This window comes from Mirounga leonina, unplaced genomic scaffold (assembly GCF_011800145.1).
Source record: "Mirounga leonina isolate KUSES-001 unplaced genomic scaffold, KU_Mleo_1.0 Mir_174, whole genome shotgun sequence".
Classification (NCBI taxonomy): domain Eukaryota; kingdom Metazoa; phylum Chordata; class Mammalia; order Carnivora; family Phocidae; genus Mirounga; species Mirounga leonina.
Window position 1 is genome coordinate 47,206,824 of NW_023270451.1, and position 22,946 is coordinate 47,229,769.

Sequence of the window (22,946 nt, forward strand, 5' to 3'; positions counted from 1 at the left end):
ATAAACCCAGGTTAATATATCTCTGAAAGAAAAACCAAAGATAACTTGGGACCAAGAAAGAAAAATGGAGCCAAAAATATGCTATTAGGAGTTCATATCTGCTATAGAGTTATATATGCTGGATTTCTGTTTTAACAATCAATGCTATTTCTGTAATAGTTTCAGGAATATAACCTCCATTCTAGCCCTGATTAACTTGGTATTTTTCTCCCAGAAAAAAGGAGCAGGTACAATAGGCAAAACTAAATTTGATATTCAGGTAATATTAAAGACTCCACATAAAAATTTATTCCTTGCAGAAGTAATCAGTCAATTATCATGCTGGGCATGTTGCTAGGTACTGGAAGGGAGAACTAAGGGCATAAGGATATAACTAGTTAAATCCAAAAAACGAAAACTGCTCTTAGGACACCTGTGGCTCAGTCGGTTAAGCATCTGCCTTTGACTCAGGTCATGATCCCAGGGTCCTGGGATCGAGTCCCGCATCGAGTCCCGCATCGGGCTCCCTGCTCAGTGGGGAGTCTACTTCTCCTTCTGCCTGCTGCTCCTCCTGCTTGTGCTCCCCCTGCTTGGGCTCTTTCTCTGTCTCTGACAAATAAATAAAATCTAAAAAAAAAAAAAAAAAGAAAAAGAAAACTGCTCTCAGAAGTGACAATAAGTCTTTATAACTGTCCTGATAAAAGGAGATGTTCTATCTTTTTTGAGTAGATAGAATTCTAGCAGGAGTATTTTCAGTTCTAAATCAGTGTTAATGTGAATCCTGCAGAGGGGAAGCAAGGCAGAGTAGAAACCTCATGGGCTTTGGATGTAAAAACCTTTGGTTTAAATTATGATTCATTCTCACTGTGTACTTTGGGCAATTTACTTAATCCCCCAGTGCCTCAATTTCCCCATGGGTAAGTGAATATGTCACACCACACACTTCACAATGCTGGCTTCTGTCCCTTGTTGAAGACAAGTCCATGCTCTCAAGAACCCCATGAGGCACCTCAAGACTGGAGCACTAGCATCACAGAGGCCAAGATCTGGAGCAACAGAGGTGGAAGAAAACAACTTGCCAGGTGGTAGTAAATGACAATACCATGAGTCTCTAATCTAGAGCTTTTCTGAGCAGACGAAGAGGATCTGCCCCATGAAGATTACATAGTAAACACCTAAGCATGAATAGACTTAGCTTCTTAGGTGTGGTACAGTGATTTTCCAAAGCAAATGCGTAAAATATTTTCTAACACAAAGTGGTGGCATAACCTAGCAGAACAACGGAAATCTGCACAAATTGGGGTAATGATACAGTTCATCTGCAGACATTCATTTAAAATACTGATGCCATGGTTTATGCACAGAGACCAAGGGGAGTTTGGTAGTACAGTCTATGAATCCAATAATCCAGTAATACATCCTTTGAGCTACAAGAGTTGTACAAAAACAACATATGGCCAAATAGAAATCCAAATTCCTGAAAAATATGTAATTGTTATTGCCAAGATGAAAAGGAGTGTGATGGAACTACACATTGTGAAATCTATTATTAGCAATGGCATTCCCTAAAAAAGTCCATTTACAACTGTTTTCAAAAGGAAGGTAGTTGATGGCTCAAGGATCACACTGAAAAGAGCAGGCCAGCCTCCAACAGTGCAATGCATTTTGTGTCAAAGCTCCCAGGTTAATTATAAAGAATCTGAATCCTTCCAGGACGTTTCCTTACATCATCATCTTAGCTTAGGTAATGCAAGTGCCTGAAATAGAAACGAAGTATGTAGGGAAGAACTCCGTGAGCACCAAACTTACAAGTTTGCCTTCTAAAGCTAATTACAGAAAGACAGAATCACAGAAAAGAACTGGAAGGTCATGAATCCACCTCCCACTGATGTTGCAACCTCCTTTACAACCTGCCCTCCTCCCGCGGGTTCTGGGCTCTCCCCGAACCCGCTGGAGCTGGGGGCACACGGGGCCCCTTTAAGTCAGGCCATGCTGACCAGCAACCACAGGAGACTCTGGTCCTAATTCTTTTTGTTGAGCTGGAATTGGCCTCTTCGTAGCCCCCACCGTTCATGCTGGTACAACCACCACCACCACCACCACCAACCCTCAGGAGTAAAGAGAACAAGTCTCCACTCTCTTCCACCTTTGGGATCTCTAGGGACAAGTCCCTCACCCCATTCTCCAGCCCTCCCCTCCCCAGCGCACTAAGGGTAGGGGAGGGCGTGTTCTCTTCCCTTCCTAGCAGCGGATGAAGAGAATGGGGGTTTTATCCGGCTCCCGGGGGGCCCTGTCAACCGCCAACCCTGAAAGGGCAGGACGGCGGCGCTCACTGCCCCTGCCGCGTGTCAGTCCCCAAATCCCCACCGAGCGCCTACTCAGTGCCGCACGGTCCTCAGCGCCAAGCAGAGCCCCGGCCGCACGCCGACCTCGGGCGGGGGGAATAAAGCCCGAGCTTCCCTGCCGGCCCAGGCCGCTCGGCGCGCCGGGGCAACGGCCCTCCCCTCCCCGGGGAGGCGCGACTGGAAGGCCGGGTGCCGGGGCCGCACGGGTCCCCGGGGACCCAGCCTCCCGCGCCCCCGCGGCGCCGGCCCACCCGGACCCCGCGCCTGGCGGAGGAGCGCGAGCGGCGCGGACTCACAAGGACTCCAGGTGCTTGAGCTGCTGCAGCTGCTGCGCGTCGTGCCGCCGCCGCTTCTGCTCCCGGCGCCGCTGCAGCTCCTGCTCGGCCGGCTCCCGCGGCCGCCGCACGCCCCCGGCCCCCGCGTCGTCGCGCCGCGGCCGGGAAGACATCGCGGCCCGCGCGGCTGAGGCGGCCCCCGCGGCGTGCCTGAGGCGGCTGAGGCGTTGGGAAGACGGCACTTCCTCCGCGCCGCGGCCGGCCGGCCCCGCAGCGCCCCCTCCCGCCGCCCGCCCGGGCCCGGCCCGCTGTCCCCGCCGAGGCCTCCCGGTCCCCGCCTCCCGCCAGGCCTCCCCGCCGCCTCCCGCGTCGTGGCCCCAAGTCCGCGCTCAGAGCGCCGTGGCCCCGCCGCCAGGCCGGCCGGGGTCGGAGCGCGCCCCCTGGCGGCGGCCGCGAGCGCGGCGGGCTGGGGCTGGGGGTGGGGGAGGCCTGCGGGGCAGCCGGGGAGCCCCGCCCCCCCGCGCGCGCCCCTCCCCTGGGAGGCCTGGGGACCCGTGCGCGGCGGCTTTGTGGCCCCCCTGGCTAGACGCGGGCTGCTGCTCCTTGGGGCTGGGATTCACCCAGCTTTGAAGAAAGCAACACCCCAGAGAAATTCTCTTTTTCCAGAACGTCGTTAAAACGTAGTCAGCCTGCAGTGTATCTAGACAAGGTTTGGGTGCTAGACTGAAAGCCATAGACACTGAGCGCTTTTCATGTGCTCGTTATTGAGCTAAGCCCGCAAGAAAAATTGATTTAATCTTTAAAAACTTACTAAGTGCTGTTATTACCCGTATGTATTACCCTTATTTTATACATAAGAAGGAGGCGGAGAGAGTTCAATAACATGCCCGAGGATGCAGAAGTAGAAGTCGTGGAGCCAGGCCGCCGCGAAGTGTTAAAGTGCTTAACTAGGTTGCATTTTGTAACTGTATCTGATATGTGAAGTTATGATCACTGTTTTAGCTTTAACATAATGGAAGAAAGCACAAACGAAGTAAGAGTAACCGCACAGGGACTATTCCCCTCAAATGTGGCATTCAATATGGTTAATACTTAAAATGAGGAGCTCCTTCATATTTATTAGAGAAAATCCAAATGAAGGAATGCACAAGGTCTATGAACAGAAACACGGTATTACACTGATATGTCCCAGAGCTTGGAAATCAGGTTTCCCTCTGAGAGAGAACTGTTGCATGAACCAATCCAGTTGTTGATGTAAGTTACTTGGTCAATAAGTAGCCTGTAAATATCTTGCAAGGTGTTTTCATCTAGGAGAATATAGTCTAAGGAAGATATAATTGAGAAACAAAGAAAGTGTAGCTTAATGGTGTTACAGCAGGAAGATGGTCTATAGAATCTAAAAAAGGAGAACCAAAGAAAAATATCAGATGGTGTTTGTCCAGCATTGTCCGCTGAAGACACAAATTATATAAACACACGAGTGTTCTGATTATTAGAGAAATATGCACCATTCGGAATAAGGCATAAATTTGACCAACCTTAGCCCCATCTTTTCTTTTTTAACTGAAGTGTAGTTGACATACAATATTATACTAGTTTCAGGTGTACAACATAATGATTCAACATTTATATACATCAAGAAATGTTTATCTTGATACGTAGTTACCGTCTGTCACCACGTAAAGTCATGACAATATGATTGACTGTTTTCCCTTTGCTGGACTTTTCTTCCCTGTGACTTATTTATTTTATAGCTGGACGTTTGTGCCTCTTAATCCTCTTCACCGATCTCACCCTCCCCCCCCACCCCTCCCCTCTAGCAACCACTATTTTTTTTCTCTATGAAACTGTTTCTGTTTGTTTTTTGTGTTCTAGATTCCACCTGTTAGTGAAATCATGTTGTCTTTTTCTGTCTGACTTATTTCACTTAGCATAATAGCTTCTCTGCCCATTCATGTTGTCAAAAATGGCAAGATTTCATTCCTTTTTATGGCTGAGTAATATTATATATATATATATATATACATATACCACATCTTTATCCATTCATCTATGGATGGACACTGGTTGTTTCCATATCTTGGTTGTTGTAAATAATGCTGCAAAATTCGGCCCCATCTTAAAGGAAATACCTTTCAAGACTAGCCAAGCCTCTGTGCTCTGATTCCATTCTCACCGAGCACCATCCTGACAGCGTATTATACCAGATCCTAATATGAGGAGAATGGTGTTTTTGTCAGATATGAGTATTGGGGTGAGTGGAAAGTTAGGTCTCCTACTGTAAATTAGTAACTTGACATTGTAATTTGTAATCTAATATCTTATGACTTTGGTTATTGTGGTAAATGGTATTATCCAAGTTGCCTGCAATAATCTCTCTCATCTCACTTGTTTTCTACAAATGACCTTGATACTCCTCCCATGGAGAAGTGGAGTCTATGCCCCTTTCCTTGAATCTAGACCAACCTTAGTGATTTGATTGTAACCAGTAGAAAGTAGTGGAAGTGATGCCTCATCTTTTTTTTTTTAATTTTTAAAATTTTGTTTATTTTTATTTTTTTAAAGATTTCATTTATTTGTCAGAGAGAGAGAAAGAGAGAGAGAACACAAGCAGGGGGAGTGGGAGAGGGAGAAGCAGGCTTCCCGCTGAGCAGGAAGCCCGATGCAGGGCTCGATCCCAGGACCCTGGGACCATGACCTGAGCCGAAGGCAGACGCCCAACGATTGAGACACCCAGGTGCCCCGATGCCTCATCATTTTTTAAATTAGGTCAGAAAAGATCATATAGCTTCCACCTGGTTCTCTTAAAATATTTCCTCCTAAAGCCTTCAGGAATGTAAACTGTTCCATTGCTCTGAAGCCACCATGCTATGAGAAGCCCAAATTAACTCACGAGGAGAGATCACATGAAGAGACCTTGAGATTCAATAAACAGGGTTGTCTGGCCAGACCCCAGTGCCTAACCACCCCAAACCTAGTCAGACGACTCCACAGTGCATACCAGAGTAAATCTAAATGTCTCTCTCTTTTTTTTTTTAAAGATTTTTTTTTATTTATTTGAGAGAGAGACCATGAGAGGAGGGAGGGTCAGAGGGAGAAGCAGACTCCCCGCTGAGCAGGGAGCCCGATGCGGGACTCGATCCCGGGACTCCGGGATCATGACCTGAGCCGAAGGCAGACGCTTAACCGACTGAGCCACCCAGGCGCCCAATCTAAGTGTCTCTTATCAACCAAGCTGAACCAGAATTGTTCCTCCCCTCCTCAAGAGGCTTTGTTGCTGGCCGAGCTATGCCCTTAAAGTAAAAGTAAAGAAGGAATAAGAAAGAAGAAGGAAAAGATGAAAGGAAAAAACACCAGATGTTCTCCAGCCATAACCAGTGACCTTATAGCAAGCCACCAAATAATCTGAAAACCTTAGTATATACTTCTATGCAGAAAACAACTGGGTTGGGTTTCTCTCACTTGCAATTGAAAGAATCTTGACAGCAGCTCTTTCTCCCCCAGGGGTCCTGTCCCTGTACTATAATAAAAACCTTTTTGCACAAAAAGAAACCAACAAAAAACAGAAAGAAAGAATCTTGACCGATGCAAATATTTGCCTAACACAATGATTTGGTCTCTCCCTGCAAGGTGGTCCTGGGGGAAATGGATGCAAGAAGATCCAGCAATGGATAATTCCACTTCAGCAAGTACTAGTTAAGACTTTTTGAAAAACAACAGACCAAAATCCAAATCAAGCTGTTTTAAGAAAATAAATAAATAAATAAATAAATAAAGGAATTTATTGGTTCACATAAGTGTAATGTCATGGGGTAGAAATTCAGGAATGGCTGGGTGTGGGTGCTGAAATATTATCGTTAACAACTTCTCTTGGGGCACCTTGGTGGCTCAGTTGGTTAAGCGTCTGCCTTCAGCTCAGGTCCTGATCTCAGGGTCCTGGGATCGAGCCCGCCTCAGACACCCTGCTCAGTGGGGAGTCTGTTTCTCCCTCTGCCCCTCCCCACTGCTTGTGTGCTTCCCCCCATCTCTCTCAAATAAATAAATAACATCTTAAAAACAACAACAACAACTTCTTTCTCTTTACTTCACCTTCTTTTGTATCGCTTCATTCTCATGTTGTTTATCTCATTGTGGGAGCAAAGATGGCCACCAATTTAGCAGCCCCAGCTGGAAGAAACCTCTTTCTCAGTTCCAGTAAGGTATCCATGTATTATACTCATTAGCTTGGTAAGGATTATGTAGCTGTCATGGAAAAAATCACTGTGATCAAGGAAGTGCAGTACTCTGACGGGCCAAACCAATACCATACACCCACCTTAATTCGCAGGGTTGGGATTAACAGTGTGGGAGGGGTAGTTCCTCAGAGTGAAATCAAGGTTCTGTTAACAGAGAGAGAGACAGACAGACAGAGACAGAGCTGGTGGGGGAAAGGGATTCTGGGCAGGGAAAAATAGCAAATGTCCAGTTTAGTAATCTGATAGACTCTCCTAGTACCATCTCGCATCTCTCCTTGATGATTAGCATGTTAGAGCTTATAAAGCAGTGAAAATCTTCTGCTACTTTTACCTACCTCTTTATGCGAGTCTGGGTTCTTTGTGGATTTTGACACCAGACTGAGAAATTTCCTGGTCACCAACCAGTGTGAAAGGCAAAGTATTGTGTTCACTTCACAGAGGCATGATGGACCCCCATCCACCCCAAACTGGTTCACTGTCAAGACTGATGATTCTACATATGCACCAAGAAGGTAGGAAGAAATTTATTATTCACATATTGATTCTTTCTAGAAGAGCAGTTCAGACACCTAAGCTAGTCCAAAAATGACTTCAGCAAAACAAAGGTGAGTGGCCCTGAGTTTCATTGTGTTTAGGGGGTGGAACTGGGTGAGTGTTCCCACACACAGGCCAAGATTTTGTGTAGTTTGAACTTCTCCCCTGGTGCCACATGGACTTTCCTATCAGCTTGCCCAAATGTGGGATGAAAAGGAAAAGTGGAGGTGAGACTTGAAAATTATCAGTGGTCAGCCTCAAAGCTGGAGTCAGATGCTTTATGACACAGGGCCATCTCTCAGATTCAGTCCAGTTTTCTGGTTGTGATCGACTCAATGTAGTAACATCTCACCCATTAACCAATGAAACAAACAGGAATTCTTTCCCTGCTGGTTATCATTCTAAAATACTATTCTTACCTGTCCCCCTTTATTTATGCCCGTAGCATCTGGAGGGATGTGCAGGTATAGCTCCTTTCCAGAAAGAGAGTGAAGTGACTATAACCCAACCATGAATACACAGGGAGTCAGCCTTTACTTTGTACCAAGGAACCTAGCCCCGGTGAGAGGTGCTTTATTTGTACTCCCTCCTTGCTGTACCCCCTGCCTCAGTCTCTTATACCCCTCTACCCCATCCTAAGGTACCAGATTCATTGTCAAGGCCAGCCATAGAGCCTTGGTGTTGGCCCAGTTTAGAGGGGTGGCAGCAATTGGTCCTGGTTCTGTTTTACCGGGTAGATTTTAAGCCTTTCAGAATGGAACAATTTAAAAGAGACTAGACTTGCTTATATTGGCCACCTTTCACAGCACAGCTTTGATGCCATTATTTTGCTCACAAGATATAGTATTTTTTTTTTTTTTAGATTTTATTTATTTATTTGACAGAGAGAGACAGAGCGAGAGAGGGAACACAAGCAGGGGGAGTGGGAGAGGGAGAAGCAGGCTTCCCGCCGAGCAGGGAGCCCGATGTGGGGCTCGATCCCAGGACCCTGGGATCATGACCTGAGCCGAAGGCAGACGCTTAACGACTGAGCCACCCAGGCGCCCCACAAGATATAGTATTTTATGTACCTATTTATTTTTTGCCAGAAAAAAATCAACATGAGTTTATTGTCATTCAAATATTTCATAGAAAAAAAAGAATGTAGCAATAGGTTCAGGGTAACAAAAAAAACAACCCTGCAGGTTTGTACACTTTGCTCTATTTACATCAGGGAGCAGGCTCTCCCTGACACTAGGCGTGGCTGCTGCACCTGTTGGATGCCCCCTTGCAGGTGCAGCCCTGGGCACACTTGGCCCAGTCCACGGGCAGCAAGTGCAGTAGCTCTTCTTACAGGAGGAGCATTTGCACTCTTTGTATTTCCAGGAGCTGGCACAGGTGCACGATGCACTGGGGGAGCAGAAGGAACTGGGGTGTATTTTGGGGTCCAACACAAGTGGTGAAGAGGGCACTTGGGCTGGCTGGAGCTGTGGTGGTCCACAAAGTATATTTTACTGCTTTTATCTTACTGGTGACTTTTTCTCCACTAGGAAGATGGAGGAAGGAAAAAGTTGAGTAAAAGGGAAAGATCACATTCTATCATATATTAAAGAAACACGGCTAGCTTAGAGGGTAGAATGCAAACCTGCTTTTTTTTTTTTAAACCAAAAACCAGATTTCAAAGAATTCTCATAGTAAAGTAGGCAGGAAGCCCCCAGGGGTACAAGTTTGCAATTCTCTGCAGCACAATGGAAACATGTGAGAAACCCTGTATTATTTCTAACAATTTTTTTTAAAGATTTTATTTATTTATTTGACACAGAGAGAGAGACAGTGAGAGAGGGTACACAAGCAGGGGGAGTGGGAGAGGGAGAAGCAGGCTTCTCGCGGAGCAGGGAGCCCGATGCGGGGCTCGATCCTAGGACCCTGAGATCATGACCTGAGCCGAAGTCAGACGCTTAACGACTGAGCCACCCAGGTGCCCCTATTTCTAATAATTTTAACTGGTATTCCATTAACAGTTTAGTAGCTAGTAGGATTGGAAGGAAAAGGGCAGACAATGTGCTTAATTGGAGGCTTACAGGTAGAGAAGACCGAGGGAAGAAGCTGGGACACCAAATGTAATTGCTAATCTGTGGCAAACCTGGTTGGTGGCCAACCCAGTTGTCATCCCCCCTTCTCTTCCTTGCCAATAACACTCTGATTTTGTTCAGGAGTCTAAGGTAGCTGTCTGCTTCGGAGGATGCTGGTTGGAGAGTAGAGACCTCCTTCCATCCTCTCTGGAGGTGAATCTTGGTTAGTCTTAAGGCAATCATAGTAATCCTATTCCTTTTCCATTGATTGGTTTAGCGACGGACACATGATACAATTTTAGTCAATGAGACATGACGGGAGGTCTCATCAGAGGAGAGAGCTTTACAGAAAGCTCCATGATCTTAATAAATGATACTTTCTCCTTCAGGATGGCTCTCCTTGCATGTGGTACCTGGATCTGGGGCAGCCATGAGGGGGCAACAGTGAAATCCGAGGATGACTGAGGAGGGGAGACACTTGAGCTCTTGAGGATGTTCTAGAGACACTTGATCAATCCAGTCCTGGAGCTGCTTCCCATCCAGACTTCCTATTCTAAGAGATAGTATATTTCTTTTTGTGTTAAAAGATTTTGTGTTGGGTCTTCTATTACTCATAGATAAATGCGATTCCTCACATTTACATAGTATTTTGCAGATTTCCATCCCTCATATATTGCTTCAGTTGACCTTCACAGAAATTCCCTGGAGGTAGGCAAGGCATTTTACAGATGAGAACGCTGATGAGTGCTGGAGAGTACGGGGTTGGGTGACCCTACAATCAAGGTGGTCTGATTTCTCTTCTAGGGTTTTTCATTAGAGCACATGGTAATTCCAGGAGTGTTGTCAAATAAGGCAAGTGGGATACTTTGTTAGAAACTCCTGGGGAGGGAAGGAAAGAGGACGCTGCTCGAAGCAAATGTCTCTCGCTTCACATTTGCCTCAGGCCAGTTCCGATGGACTTTCCAGGGATGTTTTCCTTAATGCTGGCCTTTTCTTTATCCCTGCTCAGTGTGTGCCAAGCTAAAATTAACAACTTACTTAGCTTAGCCTCCAGGGTTTACTGCTCTTGGAAGATCTGATTCATGGGACTTCCTTTATTTCAGGCTCAATGAAAAGTGGAATTCTTTCTTTACTGCCCAGCTTGTTTGATTTTCCCGATAACATTTCAACTTCCTGTATAGAGGGGATAGGACAGAACCTAGTTTTCTGACTTTCATCTAGATCTACCCTTTTCCAGATTTCCCTTCTCCTCCTCCTCCATGCTGATTCACACCTCCAGTGGCCTCACACCTTTTGGATGTTTCTCTTATTCTGTCCTTTTCTTTATTGTGTCACATTTCTTGCTTGCTGGCTATTTTCTCATTGATTCTCATCTTCTACTTTTCCCTTCTTACTTTCTCTCTCACCACCAGCCCCCACCCGAAGCCCTACTTTTTTTTTTTTTTTTTTAAGATTTTATTTATTTGACAGAGAGAGAGACAGCGAGAGAGGGAACACAAGCAGGGGGAGCAGGAGAGGGAGAAGCAGGCTTCCCGCGGAGCGGGGAGCCTGATGCGGGGCTCGATCCCAAGACCCCAGGATCATGACCTGAGCCGAAGGCAGACGCTTAACAGCTGAGCCACTCAGGCACCTTTTTTTTTTTTTTTTTTTAAAGATTTTACCCAAGCCCTACTTTTTAAACCCAATACCCTCCCTTTCTTTCTCCTCCCTGTCTCACGCCCACTCACCTCTTCCCCCTCATCTTTATCTTTCTGAGCTTTTAGTCTACTTGATGACTCTTCTTGACTACAGATTCAGTTTTTAGATTTGGGAAGTCCTTACAAAGTCAGCCCCCAAAACTCAATGGAAATCACTTTTAAAAAAGATTTCTTATTTACCCATTTGAGAAAGAGAGGGAGAGAGCGAGCAAGAACATGAACAGGGGGAGGGTCAGAAGGAGAGAGAGAAGCAGACTCCCGGCTGAGCAGGGAGCCCCATGGGGGACTTGATCCCAGGACTCCGGATCATGACCTAAGCTGAAGGCAGATACTTAATGAACTGAGTCACCCAGGCACCCCGGAAATAATTTTTAAAATTTCAGCTTGGGGGCGTTTGGCTGGCTCAGTCAGAGAAGCATGTGACTCTTGATCTCAAGCCCCATATTGGGTGTAGAGATTACTTAAATAAATACAGCTTTAAAAAAAATATAAAGTTTCAGGGGTGCCTGAGTGGCTCAGTCAGTTAAGCATCCACTCTTGGTTTTGGCTCAGGTCATAATCTCAGGGTCTTGGGATTGAGCCCTGCGTTAGGCCCCATGCTTGGCAGGGAGTCCCTTGAGGATTCTCTCTCTCCCTCTTCCTTTGCCCCTCTCCCGCCCCTTTCTGTCTCTCTCTAAAATAAATAAATAAATCTTCAAAAAAAAAAAAGTTTCAACTTGATTTTAATTAGTTTTTTTTTTTTTTGGAGTGGGGAGAGGGTGTGCACGTAAGGGGGGAGGGGCAGAGAGAAAGGGGGAGAGAACCTCAAGCAGACTCCACACTCAGCTCAGCAAAAGCCAGACACAGGGCTCAATCTCACGACCCAAGATCATGACCTGAGCCAAAATCAAGAATCAGACAGTTAAGCAACTGAGCGACCCAGGGTCCCCTTAATTAGTTCTTAGGATAATGCTGTCACTAAAGCCAAGAGGTAAATTTTCTCTTTGGTAGATTGCTACAGAAATCCAATGCAAAGAAGTCTGTTGGGATTTAGAGATGTTGAAGAGCACACATACTGTTTGATCAGCTAATTAACATTTTTAAAGAATGACAAGAAATCAAAGCACTAGGAAGCCCTAAAAGGCAAAATGGAAGTGGCAGTCACTACTCAGCCTCTCTCCCTACATGTCTTCCTTGCTGTCCTAGAGTGTTTTCTCTCTCGCAGTATCATAGGATTTTAGAATTGGTGGAAGTCTTAGAAATCAACCGCTTCATTTTACAGAAGACACTGAGGCCCAGACAGGTGGCGTGTGTCATCCACAGTCACAGTAAGGGGGTGGAAGATTTCTGACTGGAACCAGGTTGACTTGTTTGTTTCTGTATAAAATTGGATCGTTTTAATAAACATGTGAGACAGTCATTAAAAACCATAAAGGAACACTGAAAAATACAAAGAAGAAAGCAAATCATTACCCCAAATTCAACCGCCTATAGCCAGTGCTAATAAGATTAATAATTTTAATAGGTTTTCTATTTCCATAGAATTAGTTCTATTAGGAACAACGGACATTTATTTAGTGCTACATGTAGTTTCTCATTAGATCCTGGGATCTAATGAAATCTAAAATTATAATTACCATGTTTTCATCTTACAAAGCACACTGAGACTGTTTATTAATTTGCAGAAGGTCACCTACTTAGGAACTAGTCCACATAATGGTGTATTATTCCCTTAATAAATCGTTGAATTCAATTTGCTCACATTTTATTATTTTTGTAGTTATATTTATAAATTAGATTGGTGCCCAGTTTCTCTCTCTCTCTCTCCCTGTGTTTGCCAGGCTTTGGTATCAGGATAGTTTGCTTCCAAAAGACCCTGAGAAACCCTTGGTGATTTGCTTTCATTAGTTCAAAATCTTAATAAATAAGAACAACCAATTCTAAGCTAAGAATTCATTTAGGTACTCTAAAGAATTTCTTGGCGCTTTGGGGTCTGTATTGTGAAGTCCTACCTAGCTTAGTCACGTATGTGGGACCATGCGAGATGTTTGCTATTAAGTACCAGCTCACAGTCCATCCACGAATGGCTTGGGGAACATTCACAGTAACTTAAAACCTTCTCTGGACAGCTATCGGGAGAGTTTGAAAATACACGCCTCTCCCTTTTCTCTTTAAGTATTATCCTGAAAAAAAAAAAAAAAAAAAAAAAAAAACCACGAAAACAAAAACCCAAAACCGAAGAATGGTTTCAGTCTTTTTCATGTAGAATCCATTCTTGTAACTAAGTTAAAATAACACAACAATCTAAGTTTCCCTCCCTTCTCAAAGCAGCCAGAAGTAATCGGATCCGCGGCCACGTAGGAGCCTCTGGTGGTGCTAAATCTGGAGAGTCTCCAGGGACAGGCGGGGACCCGCGAGTCGGCCTGGGCAGTAAACGCTTGTCTTTTCCAACTTTGGGCCGAAGCCCCGTCCGGAGGAGTTCACGATTTCTCCCTCGGGGACAGGTTCCCTCTGAAGTTGCCAGCCCTCTTCCCGGGGCGGGCACCTCGCAGGGCAGGGCCGGGCAGGGCCGGGCCGGGCAGGGCAGGGCCGGGCGGCACGGGGCGCGGCGGCGGCTCCTCCCCTCGCTCGGATGTGGCCGGGGGCGGGGGGCGGGAGAGGGGGCGGCGGCTGCCGCCCGGGGAGGGCCGGGACTCTTTTCCACGTTTGCAAACGCCGCAGCGCGCCCAGCTCCAACCCGCGCCGCCCGAGCTCCGCACGCCCTCGCCGGCTCCGCGCCGCGCCCCACGCGCCCCCCTCGCTGCTCTCCTCGTCGCCACCCCTGCCCCCCGATGGCGTTCAGGGCCAGGGGCTGGCGGTCCCCACCGCCGCCGCCGCTGCTGCTCCTGCTGCTCTGGGTGACGGGGCAGGCGGCCCCCGTGGCGGGCCTGGGCCTCGACACGGAGCTGCAGATCGAGCGGCGCTTCGTGCCCGACGAGTGCCCGCGCACCGTGCGCAGCGGCGACTTCGTGCGCTACCACTACGTGGGGACGTTCTCCGACGGCCAGAAGTTCGACTCCAGGTACCGCGCCTCGGACGCCCGGCCGGGCCTCCCAGGCAGCAGCGCCCGCTCCCCCGCTCCCCTCTCTCCCGACAGGCCTTTCCCTCCCGACGGACCTCCCCCAGCTCCGCCCCGCGAACCCCGCGTCCCTCCCTCTCCCTCCGCCTGCCCCAAAGCTCCGCGACCCTAACTCTCTCCGCCGTGGGGTGAGCCTGCCCGGCGGTTCTTACGCTGCCCTGGTCCGCCCGCCCGGGACTGGAGTCTTGGATAGGACCTGGCACAGAGGGGTTGGAACAAATCCCGTCCTTCCTGTCCTCCCAGCGCATTCACACAACGCGAAATCCGTGTAAAATGGCCACTCTGCAAATAGACCTCCACCTCAAGAGTAAATGTTGATGTCTGTCTGCCACCTCCCTTTACTGGCCTCTGGACAGGCCCCTTGAGTCAGATGATGCCTTTCGCAGTAGATGATGATGATGGTGATGATGAGCTGATGATCGCAGCCGTTAACATTTATAGAGCTATTACAATGTGCCAGGGTAGTTCTAAGTGCTTTCCCTACAATGAACTCATTCATTTCTTACAACAGATCTCTTCGGTAGGTACCATTATCTTGCCACTAAGGTTACTTGAGGCCACCGAGGCTAAGAAACTGTTTAAGTGGGGGCGCCTGGGTGGCTCAGTCGTTAAGCGTCTGCCTTCAGCTCAGGTCATGATCCCAGGATCCTGGGGTCGAGCCCCGCATCGGGCTCCCTGCTCAGCGGAAGCCTGCTCCTCCCTCTCCCACTCCCCCTGCTTGTGTTCCCTCTCTCGCTGTGTCTCTCTCTGTCAAATAAATAAAACCTTAAAAAAAAAAAAAAAGAAAGAAAGAAACTTGTTTTAAGTGGAGTCTGACTGAAAACCCTGACAGTCCAAGGCTTGGGTCTGTGCTTGAAGGAACTACAGCCCTTCCTTTTCAGCCACTGGGTGTGGGGTAGTCCAGAGCAGGTCACTCAGCTTTGCTCTGGGGCCCTGGATCATGCCCAGGATTCCTTCCCTCATCTCCGCCCCACGGTCACAATACCTGTCCCCAAGTTCTCTCCAGTTGAGCTTTAGGATTAAGAGACCTCTTCCTCCAGCTACAGTCTGCTCTCCTCCCCAAGGCTTTGTTACAAACCCAGGTCTCTCAGTGAGTCACCAGACTAGGCAGAGCATCCCGAGGCTGTGCACGCTCATTCCAGAAGTTATCTTTTTAAAAAAATACTTGTAGACTCTCTTGCCTTTTTTGAAATTTCAGACAATGAATATACAAAAGCTGTTTAGCATACAAAGTGGTACATAGGCAAGTACTTAGAAATGGTCGTTCTTTTCTTTTCAGTTGCTTCTTTTTATTTTTAACAGCTTTACTGAGATATAATTCACATACCATACAATTCACCCATTTAAGGCATACAATTTGGTGGTTTTAGTATATTCATAGATTTATGCAGCCATCACAGCTATCTAATTCTAGAACATTCTCATGACTCCAAAAAAGAAAGCCTGAACCCATTGGCAGTCACTCCCCTCCCCTCCAGCCCTAGGCAACTGCTAATCTACTTTCTATCTCTATGGGGAATCATATAATTTGTGGTAAATCGTATCTGGCTTCTTTCAGTTAGTATAATATTTTCAGGGTTCATCCATGTTGTAGCATGGACCAATACTCCATTCCTTTTTAATGGATGTATAATATTCCACAGTGTGGCTGTACCATATTTTGTTTATCCATTCATCAGTTGATGGTCATTTGTATTGCTTATACTTTTTGGCCAATGAACATTTGTGTACAGAGTTTTGTGTGGTTATGTGCTTCTTTCTTTTGGATATATACCTAGGAGTGGAATTGCTGGGTCCTTTGGCAACTGTGTTTAACTTTTTGAGGAACTGCCAAATTGTTTCCCAACGTGGCTTCACCATTTTATACTCCCACCGGCAATGTATGAGTGGTTCTAGTTCTCCACATTCTCCCCCAACAACTGTAATTTTCTTTTTTATTCTAGCTATCCTGGGGGGTATGAAGTGGTATCTCATTGTGGTTTTGGTTCACCTTTCCCTAATGACTAATGATGCCGAGCATCTTTTTATGTGTTTATTGGCCATTTGTGTATCTTCTCTCATTTGCTTCCTTAGTTAGAAAATAAGGAACAATTTCCTGCTTGTGCTGATGGTAATTAATAACTCCCAGGAGAACAACTTGTTCTGACAACTTGTCTGATACTTTCTACCCTCTAGGCACGGCAGCCACTGTGAGGCAGTGTGGGACAACAGAAGACATTAGAAAGAGGCACTACCATCCAATCAGCAAGTGTGTGTGTCTGCCCCTGAAGACATTGTCCTTCCCTGTCCCTACAGCTTATAGTCCGGGCAATTACGTAGTGTGAAATGTACAGAAAGAATAGTAGCATACACTTTTGTCTCACATGTAGAGTTCGCACAGTTCTTACTATATACCGTTCAATGTATGAATTCATTTAATCTCAAATAAATTCATTAACGTCACAAGACAATGAAGTAGGTACCTCTACAACAGATGAAGAAACCGAGGCTCACTAAGTTCAAGTAATTTGCTCAAGGGACTTGGCCTCTAAGTCTTCGAGTGAGGTTTTGAACTTAAGCAGCGTAGGGCCAGAGTCTATAGTCTGTGGTCCATAGTCTATGCATATATATAATGAAAGAAAGGCAAGAAGCTGTGGAAACACACAGAAAGCTCAACTGTATGTTGCGTGGGGTCAGAGAGAGAGAGAGAGAGAGCGAGTGGTCAGGATGGAATTCCAGGTTTGCAAGGATAAGACCTGAAGATGATTAAAACCGACCAGGGCTGGGGTGCCTGGGTGGTGCAAGTGGTTGAGCAGCTGACTCTGGGTTTCGGCTCAAGTCCTGATCTCAGTCAGGGTCATGAGATGGGGCCCTACAGTGCTCAGCGTGGAGTCGGCTTGAGATTCTCTCTCCCTCTCCCTCTGCCCCTCTCGCTCATGCTCTCTTTGTCTCTCTAAAATAAACACATAAATCTTAAAAAAAATAAACAAACAACAGCAACAAAAATTGACCAGGGCTGAGCAGAGAGGTGAGGGCTGTGGAGGGAAGAAAGGATGTGGCTGGTGGAGGGCAGAGCCGATGCAGAGGTCTGGCGGTGGGAGCCTTGTGTGGGGGGCTGTGAAAGCTGTTCACCAGGGCCTGAGTTTGGAGCGGGGGTGGGGGAGTGATGGACAGGGAAAGGCCAGGGAAAAGGAGGAGGCTGGAGAGGAAGGAAGGCTGGGCCCAACTTTGAGAGATCTTTTCTGCCCGGCTATGGAATTTGGACTTTGTCTAGGACAATGGAAAGCCATTGAAGAATTTTATTTATTTATTTATTTATTTATTTATTTATTTATTTATTTATTTATTTATTAAAGATTTTATTTATTTATTTGACAGAGAAAGACACAGCGAGAGAGGGGACACAAACGGGGAGTGGGAGAGGGAGAAGCAGACTCCCCGCCGAGCAGGGAGCCTGATGCGGGACTCGACCCCGGGACTCCAGGATCATGACCTGAGCCGAAGGCAGTCGCTTAACCAACTGAGCCACCCAGGCGCCCGCCATTGAAGAATTTTAATCAGGGGTGTGAGGGATCAGAGGTTTCTGTGGCTGCATTGTGGACAGTGGTGTGGAAAGGGCAGGACACACAGTAGGTGTTTCAGTAGAGTGAGTTTTTCTCTAGGGCCTCCGTTCCTTTGGGAATTTATGAAGCCTTAAGGCACAACTTTGCTATTTCTGCCCAAAGAGCGTAGAGGAGGAGAAATCTGAGGTATCTGGCGTTCTGGCTGCTGATTTGGAGGTTTTGCTCAGAAGAAAACGCCTGTCACCCTGACCAGAGTCATAAGCCACAAAGGGCTTCTCTTTTCAATCGAGCTTTCTTCCTGCCTCTCTGCCTGGCACTTGGGGGCAGTTAGTATCTTTTCAGCTTTTGAGCATTTGCACTTGCCAACCCTATAGCCCTTGGCCACTGGTTTGGACGCGGTTTCATTTTATTCCGGAGCTTCCATGGGCTTGTTCATGTGGCTACTGCTCTAGACCGAGGAAGACAGCAGCTTCCAGGCTAGAGTTTCCAGGGGGCTCCTGCTCACACTCTCCAGCTCTTGGGAGCTCCTTGTCAGCTACTCTTGATTCAGCTGTTTTAGGAGTTCCATAGCCTTCCTAAGCAATAAGGGTGAGGGGGACGGCCTCTTCGCTTGCTCTGATTTCCTTCTGGTGACTGAAATTAAACATGTTCCCGTTATCCTTAGCAGGCAAACCTAGCATCTGGTCAGTGCCTTCACAGCCTCCAGGCTTGTGTGTGGACCCTCAAGGTCCCGATATGCAGTAAATATTTTTGTGTGCCTACCACATGCCCTGTTGGGTGGGATGCTCTAACACAGTGGTGCTCAAACTGTACACGCATCACAATCACTCGGAGAGCTTGTTCTACCCAGTTCCTGAATCGGTAGGTCTGGGTGGGGCCTGAGAATTTATTTGCATTTCTAAGTTCCCCGATGATTCTTTGGTTGCCGGTCTGAGGACTACACTTTGAGAACTCTTGCTCTAAAAGAATCAAAGACTTATTAACAGAGGTCTGCTTAATTTTATGTATTTATTCATTCAACAAGTATTTGTTGAGTACCTACCGTTAATACCTGGTGGGTATTGAGTGAAAGGGGTGTTAAGCCTCACCCCTTCTGGAGGATGGGTTCTGAGAAGAGCCAGGGAGCTGGGCAGCACCGCAGATGGTGTCAGGGTGGACTGGAGAAGTTAAGTGGTGATGGGGCGATGGATCAGGTCATGACAAGGCTCACTTAGGCAGGGTGCTTTTAAAGTGTGAATCTGAATAGCAGCTCCTCCTATGGATGCGCTTTAGCCCAGTGTGTCTCTGCCTACTTTAGGGAAAGAGCCTAGCCTCCAGGCAGTACTTACTAGGGTCTCTTGAGGCCATTCACCTGCAGGGGCGCCTGGGTGGCTCAGTTGGTTAAACATCCGACTCTTGGTTTTAGCTCAGGTCATGATCTCATGGGTTGTGAGATGGAGCCCTGTGGTTGCTTGGGATTTTTTTCCCCCTCTCTTCCAGCTGCCCCCTGCTTGCATTTGCTCTCTCTCTCTCAAATAAATAAAACCTTAAAGCCGGCTGTCTTTAAAAAAAAACAAAAACAAAAACAAATACCCTGTGAAGACTTAATGTCATTGCTTTTAATTTTCATTTATGGGTCATTGCGAGCGACTGTGCATTGATATTCATTATTTAATTAGGCTATATTTTACTGGCTGAGAACTTGTGTAGAATAAGATTTATAGAGATCTAATATTTTGACTTGTGCAGTTGCTGAAAAACAAAAATCCACAATAGCTGTGGAATGATTTCACTTTGCTTTGCACAGTTTTTCTCTTAATGATATTTTAACGTGCCAACTGCTCGCATTTCAGGGTGTGATCCTCTTTGGAGGCAAGAATGGATGTGTTCTTTCCCTCCTCTTCATTCTTACTCCTTCGTCTCTTCTCCCTCACCTTCTCTCTTTTCCTCTATTGCAGCGTTCTTCATTTTTCCATTTGGTGGCCGATAGTTTATTAACGGCTGATAGTTAGCCAGTTCATTAACGGCTTGCCTTTTCCCCCTGCCACGGCTAGTTAGCAGCTGGTAGAGGTGGTTGTTTGGGGGAAATAATCTTGGGCAAAGAGTCTGGGAGCCCAGAGTCACCTTTGAGAGCATGTGGTGTGGGGAGAGAGGTGGGAGGCAGAAAAGTCAGATTTTTCAAGTCTGCATGTGGGCTAAGTGGTGGAACTCAGCCAGGGGAAGGTGTTGCATCTTACCTGGGTCATCTCAGAGGGAGACTAACAGCTAGGAGGTAAGTTTCTGCTTTCGTGCATTTCGTGCATGTTTCAGCCCCATTCAGGGATGACTCTGCCAGAACCATAGTCCTCCTGTCAGGTAGGTCCCAGGCGAGCCAGTCATCTGAGTTGGCCCGAGACTAGACCAACTTTCAGGCACCCCAAACATGGTTCCCATGCCCAGTGGCTGGATCTTTATTATCTTGCTTCCCTCCTGTTATGAATTCTCAAAATATGGCAGTCTCTTTATTTTTTTTTTATTTTTAAGATTTTTATTTATTTATTTGACAGAGACACAGTGAGAGAGGGAACACAAGCAGTGGGAGTGGCAGGCAGAGGGAGAAGCAGACTCCCCGCTGAGCAGGGAGCCCAACCCGGGGCTCGATCCCAGCACTCTGGGATCATGACCTGAGCTGAAGGCAGACGCTTAACGAATGAGCCACCCAGGCGCCCCATATGGCAGTCTCTTTAATGTTCAAAGAAATGAATTCAGTCTAATTGATAGCATGGTGAATATAATTAATGATATTGTACTGCATACTTGAAATTTAAGCATACTTTATTTATACTTGAAATTTACTGACAGGGTAAACCTAAAGTGTTCTCACCACAGAAAGGAAAGACAATGGTAACTATGTGAGATATGTGAATTAGCTTGATTGTGGTGATTATTTCACACTGTATACATATATCATCAAAACATCAGATCATACACTTTAAATAGATGCAATTTTTATTTGCCAATTATACCTCAGTAAAGATGGGGGAAAGTATCGTATTCAGCCTTTATTTGTCTAAACTGATTCTAAAATTGGCATATAGAGCAAGCTGACCTGTCCTCTCGTAGCTGAGCAGGACTTCAGTTCTAACCTCAAGGCATTTCGTGCATGTTTCCCTCCCTTCTGTAATGGCCATTTTTCCTTTGTTTCTGGATCTGAGATCTAAATAATCTCAGCAACAAGTAGTATAAGCATATATGAATTTTTGTCAAAAGTTTTAAAAGTTAATTTAATTTTTAAACGTAGTATCCTATATTACTTTTGCATACATAGAGAGTTTTTAAAATCAGGTGAGTAATTCCATAAAGCTTAAAACTGTAGTTGCCAAGCTGCTAGGAGGGGCAGGGGCTGGGAGTGGGGTGTAGCTGTTATGGAGGCAGACTTGCAAGCTCCAGGCTTCCCTCTGTGCTGCCACCTTCCACCCTGCACCTCTGCAGACTCAGGGTGGCACACGGCCAGGTCCCCTTGGCCAGGTCCTCTCTGCTTCCCCTAGATTCTGTTTCTTCCCTACTACGTCAGATCCTACACTTCTGTTCCCATTCCATCTTCCAAAATTTTGTTGCCAGCTCTTGACAGCAATGGTCTCCTCTCTGTTTTCCTAAGTTGTTTTTTGTTTTTTCACGAAAAGGAGCGTAGGAACTTGGGGGAAGGAATGGGCTTTGGGGACTCTAGGGAGGAAGTATGTTCAGTTTGACATATGTTCTTTTATTTTTATTTATCTATTTTTAATATTTATTTATTTAAGTAATCTCTACACCCAATGTGGGTCTCAAACTCATGACCCCAAGATCAAGAGTTGAGTGCTTTTCTGACTGAGCCAGCCAGGCTCCCCATGACATATGTTCTTCTTCTTCTTTTTTTTAAAGATTTTATTTATTTAAGAGAGAGAGAATGAGCAAGAGAGCACGAGTGAGGGGTGAGAGGCAGAGGGAGAGGCACACAAGTAGGGAGCCTGACACGGAACTCGATTCCAGGACCCTGGGATCGTGACCTGAGCCGAAGGCAGACACTTAACCAACTGAGCCACCGAGGTGCCCAGACATGTATTCTTTTAAAAGTTCACCATCGCTAGTATCCAAAATCTATAAAGAACCCATCAAACTCAACACCCAAAGAACAAATAATCCAATCAAGAAATGGGCAGAAGACATGAACAGACATTTTTCCAAAGAAGACATCCAAATGGCCAAAAGACACATAAAAAAGTGCTCAATATCGCTTGGCATCAGGGAAATCCAAATCAAAACCTCAATGAGATACCACCTCACACCAGTCAGAATGGCTAAAATTAACAAGTCAGGAAATGACAGATGTTGTTGGCAGGGATGCGGAGAAAGGGGAACCCTCCTACACTGTTGGTGGGAATGCAAGCTGGTGTAGCCATTCTGGAAAACAGTATAGAGGTTCCTCAAAAAGTTGAAAATAGAGCTACCATATGATCCAGCAATTGCACTGCTGGGTATTTACCCCAAAGATACAAAAGTAGGGATCCGAAAGGGTACATGCACCCCGATGTTTATAGCAGCAATGTCCACAATAGCCAAACTGTGGAAAGAGCCAAGATGTCCATCGACAGATGAATGGATAAAGAAGAAGTGGTATATATACACAATGGAATATTATGCAGCCATCAAAAGGAATGAGATTTTGCCATTTGCAACGACGTGGATGGAACTGGAAGGTATTATGTTGCGTGAAATAAGTCAAACAGAGAAAGACATGTATCATATGACCTCACTGATATGAGGAATTCTTAATCTCAGGAAACAAACTGAGGGTTGCTGGAGTGGGGGGTGGGGTGGGAGGGATGGGGTGACTGGGTGATAGACACTGGGGAGGGTATGTGCTCTGGTAAGCGCTGTGAATTGTGCAAGACTGTTGAATCTCAGATCTGTACCTCTGAAACAAATAATGCAATATATGTTAAGAGAAAAAAAAAAGAAGAAGAAGAAGGTAGCTGAAGGGGGGGAAATCGGAGGGGTAGACGAACCATGAGAGACGATGGACTCTGAAAAGCAAACTGAGGGTTCTAGAGGGGAGGGGGGTGGGAGGATGGGTTAGCCTGGTGATGGGTATTGAGGAGGGCACATTCTGCATGGAGCACTGGGTGTTATGCACAAACAATGAATCATGGAACACTACATCTAAAACTAATGATGTAATGTATGGGGATTAACA

General features: G+C 46.3%; 2 protein-coding genes across 2 annotated transcripts in view; one reads left to right on the plus strand and one right to left on the minus strand.

Annotated features, from left to right (window-relative positions):
- The window catches only part of LOC118020952 (retinitis pigmentosa 9 protein-like), a 33,789-nt gene extending 30,980 nt beyond the window's left edge, over positions 1–2,809 (minus strand). Inside the window, exon 1 of the mRNA XM_035020889.1 lies at positions 2,621–2,809. Coding sequence (XP_034876780.1) covers positions 2,621–2,772 — 152 coding nt within the window. The 5' untranslated portion in view covers positions 2,773–2,809. The remainder of the gene's footprint in view (positions 1–2,620) is intronic.
- Positions 2,810–13,790: 10,981 nt separating this feature from the next.
- Positions 13,791–22,946, plus strand: part of FKBP9 (FKBP prolyl isomerase 9) — a 38,716-nt gene continuing 29,560 nt past the window's right edge. The window contains exon 1 of the mRNA XM_035020876.1: positions 13,791–14,156. Within this exon, the coding sequence (XP_034876767.1) occupies positions 13,927–14,156 (230 nt within the window). The 5' untranslated portion in view covers positions 13,791–13,926. The remainder of the gene's footprint in view (positions 14,157–22,946) is intronic.